The sequence below is a fragment of the Syngnathus acus genome, chromosome 2 (genome assembly GCF_901709675.1).
Source record: "Syngnathus acus chromosome 2, fSynAcu1.2, whole genome shotgun sequence".
In the NCBI taxonomy this organism is placed as follows: domain Eukaryota; kingdom Metazoa; phylum Chordata; class Actinopteri; order Syngnathiformes; family Syngnathidae; genus Syngnathus; species Syngnathus acus.
In genome coordinates, this window is record NC_051088.1 from 1,905,174 (window position 1) to 1,917,507 (window position 12,334).

The following is a 12,334-nucleotide window of genomic DNA, read 5'->3' on the forward strand; positions in this document are numbered from 1 at the left end:
TAATCGTCAACTTCACCAGATTCTTTTATTGGACCGTGGTATAATGTAAGTGTAGTGTAATAAATATTTAAAAAGAACTTGACTTTAGTCAGTAATTTGATAACAGAAACGTAGATCGGGAATTAATAGAGCGCAACGGAAACAACAGATGGCGGTAAAGCGCCGCAACGGATGCTAACTGCCGTCAACCGTCATACCATCAGAGAAGAAGAAGAGGTGGCCTGTCCTTTCCGTCGTCCATTTGTCGGTTACGGTGAGTGTCTGCCTTGCTCTCTTTCTGGAAACCGCCTTAAACGAGCACATGCGGTGATATTACCGTGTATTTTACCGATGTTTATCGTCGTTAAACAGATAGCGTTACTGTGTGTGTTTGTTTAGAGGAGAAAAAGTTAAAATGCAGTTTAATTGCCAGTTTCCACGCCGGTACGCGTGGACGTTCCACATGTTAGTTGCTATGCTAAGAGTCTTCTGCTCAGTTTTACACCCCCACGCATTGGCACATGGCATTCTACGAGATTGCGATTTAGCCGAGAAAGGGGTTGGGGTGGCACGGTGACGCACTAGTTAGCACGTCCGTCTCGCAGTGCAGACGTTCTGGGTTCAATTCTGGTTTTAACGGTTCGACTCGCTTCCAGGTAACATTGCGGTCAAGTCACTCGCACGGGAAGCGTGCCCATATTATAGGCTTTACATTAAAAGAGAGCGAAGGAAAAGCAGGGCAGTGCTATCGTATGTAAGCGCCGGTATAGAGAGCGAAGGGAAAGTATTGCAGTGCGATAGCATGTAAATGCCGTTAAAGAGATCGAAGGGAAAGCCTGGCAGTGCGATAACATGTAAACGCATCCGGTTTTCAAAATAAAAGAAAGCAAGTTTAAATATGCCTCGCAATGTTGCGTTTTTTCAAAATGATAAATGTTACTGACATGCAAATTTAAAATAGCCTCATCAGTGTATATCAAAATGATTTTAATATTTCAAAAAACATCACATAAGAGCGATTGAACTAAAACGCTAATATTTACAATCACAAATTCTTTAAAAAATCTGAGGAGAATTCACATGGGACTATCATCCTGCAATGTTTGCGGTCAAAACATCACATGACCTGTGAGCTATTGAGTTAAAATGCTCATATTTACAGTAATAAATTCAATAATATAACAAGCATTCAAATGAAAATATAAGATGTGTATCTCAACCAGGCCACGTGGGACGACCATCCTGCAATGTCACGGGCCATTAGGTCACATGACCCAGGAGCTATTGAGCAAAAATGCAAATATTTACAGTTATAAATTCATTTAAAATATTTGAAGCATTGGAATGAAGTTCTAAGAGGTATATCACAACCAGCCCATGTGGGACTATCATCCAACACCGTTTGGGGTCACTAGGTCACATGATCTGGGAGCTATTGAGCTAAAACTCTATTTCCAGTAATAAATTTCAATTTTAAAACAAGCAGGCATTCAAATGAAATTCAAAGAGGTGTATCTCAACCAGCCTATTTGGGACTATCGTCCTCCACTGTTTTGGGTCAATAGGTCACATGACCTGGAAGCTATTGAGCTAAAATTCTAATGTTTACAGTAATAAATTCATTAAAAATATTTGAACCATTGGAATGAAATTCTAAGAGGCTGAATAGCTCCCAGGTCATGTGACCTATTGACTCCAAACTGAAGGATAATAGCCCCACATGGTCTGGTTGAGATGCACCTCTTAGAATTTCATTCCAATGCTACGAATATTTTGAGTGAATTCATGACTGTAAATATTAGCGGTGTAGCTCAATAGCTCTCAGGTCATGTGACCTATTAACCCCCAACTGTGCAGGATGATAGTCCACATGGGCTGGTTGAGATACACCTCTTATAATATCATTCGAATGCTTCAAATATTTTTTGTGAATTTATGACTATAAATGTTAGCCCTTTAGCTCAATAGCTCCAGGTCATGTGACTTTTTGACCCCAAACTGTGAAGGATGATAGTTCCAAAAAGGCTTTATGTGATGAATGCTTAAATTCTTTTCAATGAATTAATACTGTTAATAGCGTTTTAGCTCCCAGGTCATGTGAGCCAATTATATTAAAATGGACTGCTGTGGCTATTTTGAAAGTGCGCGTCAAGATGGATGGATGAATGGAAGTATTGTAGTTGTGTGTAGTGAAATTGTTGACATAAAATATTCTCTGCAGCTTTGCTTTGTAGACGACCTGCTAATCAACATGCAGAACGACGCTGGTGAATTTGTGGACCTCTACGTCCCTCGTAAATGGTGAGCAAATGTAATGATTGTGGTACTTAAAATACGCTTGTCGAATGTCAATCCTTGAAGGGGACAATGGTTGAGATATTTCGAGGCCAGGGTGGGAAGACTGCCATCACACAATTGGCACACTGTCAACCCCCGCGGACTAGCAATTTGCCCGTTGACATTATATTTATGTGTGTGTGCCAGGGTTGTCATGATACCAGAATTTCAGTCGTCGGTACCAATACCTGTGATTACACAATTCTCGATACTAATTTGGTACCATGGTAAAAAACAACAGAACCCACTTACTTTTAAAATCACTAATCCATCTGCTATAGCCAAGAAGGCTTGCGCACATACCCTCAACATGTGCCCAAACATAATTTTGCATATTTGAGCCTTTGTATGCGCACTTTGTGTTTGACATTAAATACATTTGGCAACCAAATCACCCCAGCTGACTCGTGCCAAAATGACGACATTTAGGCATATTTGGGTTAACGTATTTATAACGTAACATGGCACAACAGTGATAGTAAACGGGCGAATCTATAATTGCTCCGGTTGCATCCGCCTTGAATGCAAAATCTTTCCACACACGACCCTTGGAGCGACCTGGCTTCTCAACGACCCGCCGTGTTGGACTTCCACTGCCACTTGCTGAAGCCATTATTAGTGTTAATAATTTCGCATATTAGTTGCTCCTGATTATAAGTCGCACACTCGGCCAAACTATGAAAAAAAACTGCAATTTATAATCTGGAAAATACGGTTCTCAGAATACCGTGTTTAGACTTGTGTGGCCACATAGAACATATTGATTTAGAACATTTTCTAGTAGACTATCCTTTTAGGTTGAGGTTCTGGGGTGGTTATGCTTGGTGGAATTCTTACATAAAAAAAAACCCCCATCACTTCTGAACCCTCCAATCCCCAAAAAGGCATGTTTGTTGAGCCATTAAAATTTAATTGTCCATGAAAGCATGACATTTTCAACACTTAGTTGGTCAATTTGTAAAAAATAACAAGTCGGTAATTTGTAAATAATGGGAATAAGTAGATTTGTTAAAAATTAAATTGAAATCGACCAACTTCAGGCATTTGAGATTTTCAGCCGACTATACAGTAATGCTCCAGAATAATTCTGTTCACAAATGCATGATTTCTGGGTCATTTTTAAGGATGGCCCATTTGAGCGATCTGAGGACAGTCAAACCTCGGTTTTCTAACGTCCCGGTTCTCGAACAAATCGGAATTCGAACGAAGAATTCGAATTTTTTTTGCTTCGGTTGTCGAACAAAATTCTGAGGCCGAACCTCGTGAGATGAGCCGAAAGGACCTGAGAAAACCCGACCGCGCGGCCCCGATGCCGACTGACTTCATTCGCTATTGTATTTTCGTTACTTTGAGGATTGTATTCACCCCTAATCATGCCTCCAAAGAAAGCAAGTGGGAGCAGTAAAGCCATCCTAAAACAGACGCTCTTAAAGCAATGCGACAGTGAGCGCCCGGTGCGCTGAGGTTGCGCGATCGGACCAAATTAAGCTCCCTGCGCACTGAGGTCCACTTAAATTTTGGTAATAAAGTACATCAGGACTTTAAAAATATTTTCTAAATTTCAGCGACGGCTCTGTCATAATAATGCGACCAGCGTGGTGCAGTTGCGCGGTGCAGTTGGGCGGTTGGCGGCGCACTACGGTTGGGCGTTTGGCGGTGCGCTGCAGTTGCGCGATCGGACAAAAATGTGCAAATGAAAAAATGCTTAAAGGCGTTTTTTTTTAGTCTTGGAACGGATACATTTTTTTTCCATTATTTGTAATGGGAAAAATATTCGGAATTCGACCGATTGACTTCTCGGACCGCCTTCTAGAACGAATTGTGGTCGAAAACCGAGGTTTGACTGTATTTTTATTAATGAATGGAAACACAGTTTTTTTTTTATTATTATTATTATTTTCTTAAAGCTCTGCGAGCAACCGGATCATCGGAGCCAAGGACCACGCTTCAGTACAGATCAACATAGCAGAGGTAATCTTTTTCCAACTTACCGTATTTTTCGCACCATAAGGCACTTGGGGTTAAAAGGCACAATTGCGGGGTCTGATGACTTACGGTAAACAAAAAGTTATAGGAGCAAGACACTGAGATTAATTGTACTTTATTCTACTGTTTAACCATGTACTCTATGTACTCACATTATTGTTAATAGATATTTATATGCAAATCCGTCCAAGTCCATGACTTCTGTATCCAAATTAAACGATTGGGTAAGTTTGCCATGAAACATGCCAAGTTCCATCTTGTCATTGTCTTGTCGTCACGTTGCTCTTCTGCAATGATCCTGGCTTTCCAGAAAGCTCTAATTGTGCCTTGTAAGCAGTGTTCCCTCTAATTTTTCAAGTGTCTGTGCAAACACACAAGCTCCCTGTGCACACTGTGGACCACTGTGCAACACCAGATTAAATAAATAAATATTGTCAATGAGAACTTTAACTTGCTCGGGGTCGGATTTTGTTTTGTGTGACAGCTCGTTCCTTTTCTGTCGATCTTTTGCGCTCTCTCGCAATAATGTACCGATCCGCTCTCCCATCTTGAGTCGTTGTACAATTCCAACAGCTTTCAAATGACATTTCTGCTGAAAGTGACGCTTGAGGTAGTCTAACTTCCATTCCTTCCATATTTTCCCCTCCGTAAACTCGCCCGCCACTTTGGCTTCACTGCATGTTTTGCAGAAGAGACCTTTCTCATTCAAAAAGAGAAAATCTCACCCAGTTTCACCGTTTCCTCTTGTAGTTGCACACACTCCGACAGCCATCCAAACTTAAAAGAACTGCCGCATCTCTTATTTATTTTGGCTTGGCGAGTGGATGTGTCGCTGCTCATTCGTTTCGCCATGATTAGCTAATTTAGCATTTGCATCGCTTGACTCTGCCGCACTGCATGGATGGGCAGGACACATATGTGTCATACATACAGTGCCTTGCGAAAGTATTCGGCCCCCTTGAACCTTTCAACATTTCGCCACATTTCAGGCTTCAAACATAAAGATATAAAATTTTAATTTTTTGTCAAGAATCAACAAGTGGGACACAATCGTGAAGTGGAACGAAATTTATTGGATAATTTAAACTTTTTTAACAAATAAAAAACTGAAAAGTGGGGCGTGCAATATCATTCGGCCCCTTTACTTTCAGTGCAGCAAACTCACTCCAGAAGTTCAGTGAGGATCTTTGAATGATCCAATGTTGTCCTAAATGACTGACGATGATAAATAGAATGCACCTGTGTGTAATTAAGTCTCCGTATAAACGCACCTGCTCTTTGATAGTCTCAGGGTTCTGTTTAAAGCGCAGAGAGAACCATGAAGACAAAGGAACACACCAGGCAGGTCCGAGATACTGTTGTGGAGAAGTTTAAAGCCGGATTTGGATACAAAAATATTTCCCAAGCTTTAAACATCTCGAGGAGCACTGTGCAAGCAATTATATTGAAATGGAAGGAGTATCAGACCACTGCAAATCTACCAAGACCCGGCCGTCCCTCCAAACTTTCATCTCAAACAAGGAGAAGACTGATCAGAGATGCAGCCAAGAGGCCCATGATCACTCTGGATGAACTGCAGATAACTACAGCTGAGGTGGGAGAGTCTGTCCATAGGACAAGAATCAGTCGTGCACTGCACAAATCTGGCCTTTATGGAAGAGTGGCAAGAAGAAAGCCATTTCTCAAAGATATCCATAAAAAGTCTCGTTTAAAGTTTGCCACAAGCCACCTGGGAGACACACCAAACATGTGGAAGAAGGTGCTCTGGTCAGATGAAACCAAAATCGAACTTTTTGGCCACAATGCAAAACGAGATATTTGGCGTAAAAGCAACACAGCTCATCACCCTCAACACACCATCCCCACTGTCAAACATGGTGGTGGCAGCATCATGGTTTGGGCCTGCTTTTCTTCAGCAGGGACAGGGAAGATGGCTAAAATTGATGGGAAGATGGATGGAGCCAAATACAGGACCATTCTGGAAGAAAACCTGTTGGAGTCTGCAAAAGACCTGAGACTGGGACGGAGATTTATCTTCCAACAGGACAATGATCCAAAACATAAAGCCAAATCTACAATGGAATGGTTCACAAATAGACGTATCCAGGTGTTAGAATGACCAAGTCAAAGTCCAGACCTGAATCCAATCGAGAATCTGTGGAAAGAGCTGAAGACTGCTGTTCCAACCTCACTGAGCTCGAGCTGTTTTGCAAGGAAGAATGGGCAAGAATTCCAGTTTCTCGATGTGCAAAACTGATAGAGACATACCCCAAGCGACTTGCAGCTGTAATTGCAGCAAAAGGTGGCGCTACAAAGTATTAGCGCAAGGGGGCCGAATAATATTGCACGCCCCACTTTTCAGTTTTTTATTTGTTAAAAAAGTTTAAATTATCCAATAAATTTCGTTCCACTTCACGATTGTGTCCCACTTGTTGATTCTTGACAAAAAATTAAACTTTTATATCTTTATGTTTGAAGCCTGAAATGTCGCGAAATGTTAAAAGGTTCAAGGGGGCCGAATACTTTCGCAAGGCACTGTATATGTAGCGTAAGTGAAACATATCATTGGCTGGACAACTGTCAATTACTGATTTACACTACAAAAAGGCACAGAAAGAAAATCATTCGTCAACTTAATTAGATTAGAGTACGTCTAACAGTAGATCTTAATCAATCAGTTTATGCAGAATTTTATTTTGTGCGCAGCATGGAGTTTCTTGTGCGCAAAGACTGCGCGACCAGTGCGCAATTGCGCAGCCTCGAGGGAACACTGCTCGTAAGCATGTCTCTGTCTATGCCAGGGTTCGGCAACCCAAAATGTTCAGAGCCATATTGGCCGAAAAAAACAAAAAACATTCCTGTCTGGAGCCTTAAAAATCTAAAAGCCTTTTATAATGCAACATAGAGTGTCAATGCATAAGTTGTAGGCCTACTATTAAAATAATTTAAAGAAAAATAGCGGTGTCAATTTGATCACTTCTTCTTGCGGCCCATGAGAGTTAACGTACCTGCATAGCAGCGCTGTCTGTTCGATATCGGTCACGTCGCACGACTCATCCATCACAGGCAATTGAGAAAGCTGGAGCTGAATTGATGTCCTTGATCTGCTGATCGGTGATATTGTTTGTGCGGAGAGGCATGTCTTTAATTTTCTGAATGATCTCGGTTTTGTTTTTGAAGTCCGAAAATAGGCACTGACATTTTAATGAATGAATCCTTCATGTACTCGTCATCGGTGAATGGTTTTCCGCGCTTTATTATCTCCGGGGCTGCAACAAAGCTTGCAGCAATAGTAGAGTTTGGAGATGCAATCCACTTCTTGAAACTGTTTTTCGGTCCTCAAGTTCACCAGCCCTGCAATTGCACCTTTCCTCTCAGTTCCAACTGCGTGATCGGCAGCAAATTTAGCATGCTTTAGCTGAAAATGTCCCTCCAAATTGCTCTTGTTATTTGACAACTTCTCATTGCAAATCAAACATGCAGGCAATGCTTCAGCATTGGCAATGAAAGCAAATAGTTCAGTCCATTCTTTCTTAAAGCCTCTGTTCTCATCAGCAATCTTTCTCTTTTTGCCTTTTGAATCCATGGCTCATCATTCACACACCTGTTTGTTTACAACTCACCTGTGCTGTGTCGCAGGCTATGATGCAATTTTGCTATTTGGCGTCATTCTTAAATTGGATATTTTTAATATATTTACAACTACATACATTTTTACAGCTTAAGTATGGTTGTCGTGATTACCATCTAAAAACCATATTTAAAAAAAAAAAAAAAAAAAAACATTTTTCCGTTTTCACGCATTTTTGCAAAAATTCCAGGGAGCCGCTAGGGCAGGGGTGGCCAACCAGTCAGAGACTAAGAGCCACATTTTTTTACTGTGTAGCGCAAAGAGCCACATCACATTATTGTCCCAATATTTATAGAGCTAGTCTAAAACAGTCATGTTGATTCTTTTGGATTTTAATCACAATCACTTTCAATAGTGTCTAAACCCTGTTTAAAAAACTGTCACTTTTATTTAAAAAAAGAAATACATTTAAAAGAGTATTTAGTATTTATTTTTATTCAATTATTCGACTCTCCATACATATTTAGGAATAGGACTTTACGTCTTTCGTTTCAATTGAACTGATTTTAATATAGAAGCTGGTGTAACACTTAACAGATTTTTGTTGGTGGTGTGCCTCGAGATTTTTTCCAATGAATAGATGTGCCGTGAATGAAAAAAGTTTGGGAAACATTGCTCTACGTGTTACGTGCAGTCCTCTGTTTGGTTTACCGCACCGATCTACGTAAAACGTAATGTCCTGTGATTGGTTCACCGGGTCTACATATTACGCCTGTATATTACGTCTGTATGTGGCGGAAGCCACACAAAACAACTTTACAGATTTTGGAATTTGGTCCACACAAAGGCGCACCTTATTGAAAGGCGCACCTTTGTTTTTTTTTGTTTTTTTTGACAACATTAAAGACTTTTAAGAACGAATTATGGTGGTGAAAATACGATACTAGCAACACAAATACACATAACATGGATTAACGTCTTGACTCGAAATTAAATGTATTGCGCCATGCAATGCATTATGGGGGACCAAGTAGCATGCATTCATACCAAATATGTTTTCAGGGTTTCTGGCGATGTGATTCAATCACAGTCGATGTATTTCCCGTGTGCAGGCGTGTATTAAGTGGGCATTTTTAAAGGCATTCATTGTTGCATTTTTCCACAATGAATGGATGAATTAAAAGATGATAGCTTTTTTCATTTTCCTGATTGAAAAAAATAGATAAACTGAGATAGTTGGTGAAAAATGAACCATCCTCGGTTTACCCTCTCTTTAAGAGGGAGCAGGTGCGTAGCTGGCTGCTGCACCCCCAGTGTTTGGTGTACCCATAGCGTACAGCGTGTCTGCTTGCGGTGAAACGCTAGCGTTACGTTCACCCCGTGTTTGGTGTGCACATGGCATAAGGCTTTTTTTTAAAACACATGAATTTGCTATGGGAACATTGCCGCATGTAAAAAAACCGCTTTGTTGCACCTCAGCTAGGCAGTTGGGCACATTTGATGGCATTAGTTTCACAATGGGCGGAGGTTGCTGTCTGGAATTGTGTTGACATCCATGTTTGACTGCTGCGGTATGCTCAATAATCAGTCCTCACATATTTGCACATAAGGCATCATCGTTACGTAGTGAAATAGAAAAACTACAGTTGAAAACGGGTTAAACAGTTAGAAATCCAAACATTACTTGGACCACTGTTATTTTCTTTCTAGAACTTTGTATCATACTAAATGACATTAATGATTCAATTATTACTGTCATATGCATATTCCAACAGGAGGAACAGGAATATGCTCCCTTTGAATACAAATGAAATTCCATTCAGATTTCCCCTGTGATGACTATTGAAATTGGCTGCATTCTGCATTCAAAACCAGCATTGCTTTACCACTTGGGGGCACCGCTAACAAGTACTCTAGTCCTCGCATCAATATACGCTGGAACATGAGGTTGGAAAAAAGAAAGTTTAGCCCATTGTCGTATCCTTTGGTAAATTGGTTTCATTCTGATTGGAATACTAGGCTCTCTCTAAACCTGACTGGTGATTATCTTGTTTAATCCACATCTGACATTTGCAAACAGGTGCTTTTACTGGGGGAAAATAAGCCGCATTACCGTAAATCTTCTGACATATTACAGATCAACACAGTAACCGAATTATAATTTATTGGGGCATTTTCTGCACTCTATTTGAAGCCTTGTCCTGTTCTTGAAAAATAAAGACATAGAAATTAAACAATTGTCTTTTAAAATCTGATTAAATAATTGAGAAATCAGGAGCACAAAATACTGATTGGAACGTCCCAAGTTGAGGTACCTGTTGAGGTCTGACTGCAACGAAATCTCACTTTGAAATTTATTTGCAGAATAGACCTGTATAAAATTGACATCACAGCTCTATGAAATCCTACACAATGGATCGGCAGGTCTGGTCCTAGGGTGCTGCTGTCCTGCCCATTTTCCAGTTCTCCCTGCTCCAGCACACCTGATTCAAATAATCAGCTCATCACTATTTGAATCAGGCGTGTGAGGGAAACGTTTTAGACAGGCAGGACAGCGGCTCTCTAGCACAGGACTTTCCTATACCCCTTAGACCAGGGGTCTCAAACTCCAGTCCTCAGGGGCCGCATTCCTACATATTTTCCAAGTTTCCCTCGTTAAACACACCTGATTCAATTATCAGGCTCCTGCAGAACGTGAGGATGAACTGATCATTTGAATCAGGTGTGTTTAACGAGGGAAACTTGGAAAACATGTAGGGATGCGGCCCCCGAGGACTGGAGTTTGAGACCCCTGCCTTAGACACACCTCTGTCAGGTTTGCATCTAGACTGGCGCCACGAAAGTTCATTTCTACAGTCCCTGACAGAGGTTCTGTTGCTTATCCATGTTGTAGAGACAAAAGTTTATAACCTGACTGTAATTCATCCATTGGTTTTAGAAAAGACTCGTATGAAAGCTAAAATCTCCTGAATGAGGTGTAATGTATGAAATTGTATTTAATGAACACAGAAAGGTCAGATTTCGGCAAGACAAAATTTGTCACCCACAGAATTTACTGTTTTCTTCAAATAAAATGTTTCATAACATTGGTGACTGAAGTTGTACTATTAGAGCCATAATTTAATGTGTGACTTCCATGAGCTTGAAAGACTGCATCCATGCGGTTCGACAATGATTCATACAATGTATTGATGAAATCATCAGGAAAGAATGCAGTCTTGTGTGCCTCTCAGAGTTCAAGATTTTTTGGTTTTGTCTTCCAAGCGTCCGCCATCATTCTACCCCAAACATGCTCAATGATGTTCGTGTCTGGTGACTGGGCTGGCCAGTTCTGGAGCACCTTGATCTAGAGGAACGTTGTTGTAGAGATAATGTATGAGATGGAACACCATCCTGCTGCAAAATTTAACCCCTTTTATGATTGGGAAGAGGTAGCTAATATTTCTTGACATTTTAGTATGTTGATATTGCCTTCTAACTTGCAAAGGTTTTGCTAGGATTGGGTGTATTGTATGACAAGGCGAAAAAACTTTTGTTTTGCCAAACTCTGACCTTTCTGTGTTCATTAAAAGATCAATATTTCTGCAGTGAAGCAAATTTATTTTCATACATTACACCTCATTTGGGTGAGTCTCAGCTTTCATTTAAGTCCAATGGATGACTTTAAAGTCAGGTTATAAGCCATTGTTTCTACAACATGGACAAGCGACAGAACTTCTGTCAGACACTGTATATAGTTTGTCCTATTTCAAGCTCTATGTACGTTCGGTATTATATGTAATGTGGACGTATTTCTATGTATGAAATAAAGCTCATTCATTCAACTGTCTGCTACAGGTGGACAAGGTCACGGGTCGTTTCAACGGTCAATTCAAGACCTACGCCATCTGTGGCGCCATCCGCAGAATGGTGAGTGATCCTGGATTGTGTTCAATGGTTCAAATGCTTGTGGTTTTTTATATGTGCGTGTTCTCTCCTAAATGCAAAACAGGGGGAGTCTGATGATTCCATCCTCAGGCTGGCAAAGAATGATGGCGTTGTTGCCAAGTAAGATGACATTTTTATGTCATCAGCACGTATCTTGTGTTATAATGTGCATTTTTCTCTCCATAGGAACATCTGAGTGATATCTTTCAAATAAAATTAACAAAATCCAAATGCTTTATTGGTCCTGGTTTTTTTTCTTTTAGTGCATAGAGCACATTTGGTTTGTTTGCTTTTTAAAGTCCATTAGATTACAATTACAAACTGAATAATTATCCCAGTAAAAATACAGAATTTTTGTCCTGTCATCTGTCATCCGTACATACATCATCTACCGATTATCTGGAGGTTGGGCCGTAGAGGCAGCATTTTCAGCAAGAAAGCCCAGACTTCCTTATCTCCAGTCGCGTCTTCTAGTTCTTCCCGATGTATCCCAAGGAGTTCCCAGGCCAGCTGGGAGTCAGAAGCTGTGTCCAA

General features: G+C 40.6%; 1 protein-coding gene across 2 annotated transcripts; it reads left to right on the forward strand.

The window, feature by feature from the left end:
- The first annotated feature begins 100 nt into the window (after positions 1–100).
- Positions 101–12,031, forward strand: rps21 (ribosomal protein S21). Of its 2 annotated transcripts, XM_037245951.1 has the most exons (6): positions 101–253; positions 2,201–2,280; positions 4,224–4,287; positions 11,711–11,782; positions 11,865–11,920; positions 11,987–12,031. In XM_037245951.1, exons 2-6 carry the CDS (start codon positions 2,231–2,233, stop codon positions 11,994–11,996), a joined length of 252 nt encoding a protein of 83 aa, XP_037101846.1. In that variant the 5' UTR covers positions 101–253; positions 2,201–2,230; the 3' UTR covers positions 11,997–12,031. The 2 variants fall into 2 exon arrangements, with proteins under 2 accessions (XP_037101846.1, XP_037101847.1); XM_037245952.1 differs by having other exon boundaries at positions 11,865–12,031.
- Positions 12,032–12,334: the final 303 nt, after the last annotated feature.

Coding starts and splice junctions, on each gene's coding strand:
- rps21 (XM_037245951.1), top strand. CDS start 2,231: ATGCAGAACGACGCTGGTGAATTTGTGGACCTCTACGTCCCTCGTAAA. Junction 2,281..4,223: donor CTCTACGTCCCTCGTAAATG/GTGAGCAAATGT, acceptor ATTTTCTTAAAG/CTCTGCGAGCAACCGGATCA. Junction 4,288..11,710: donor TACAGATCAACATAGCAGAG/GTAATCTTTTTC, acceptor TGTCTGCTACAG/GTGGACAAGGTCACGGGTCG.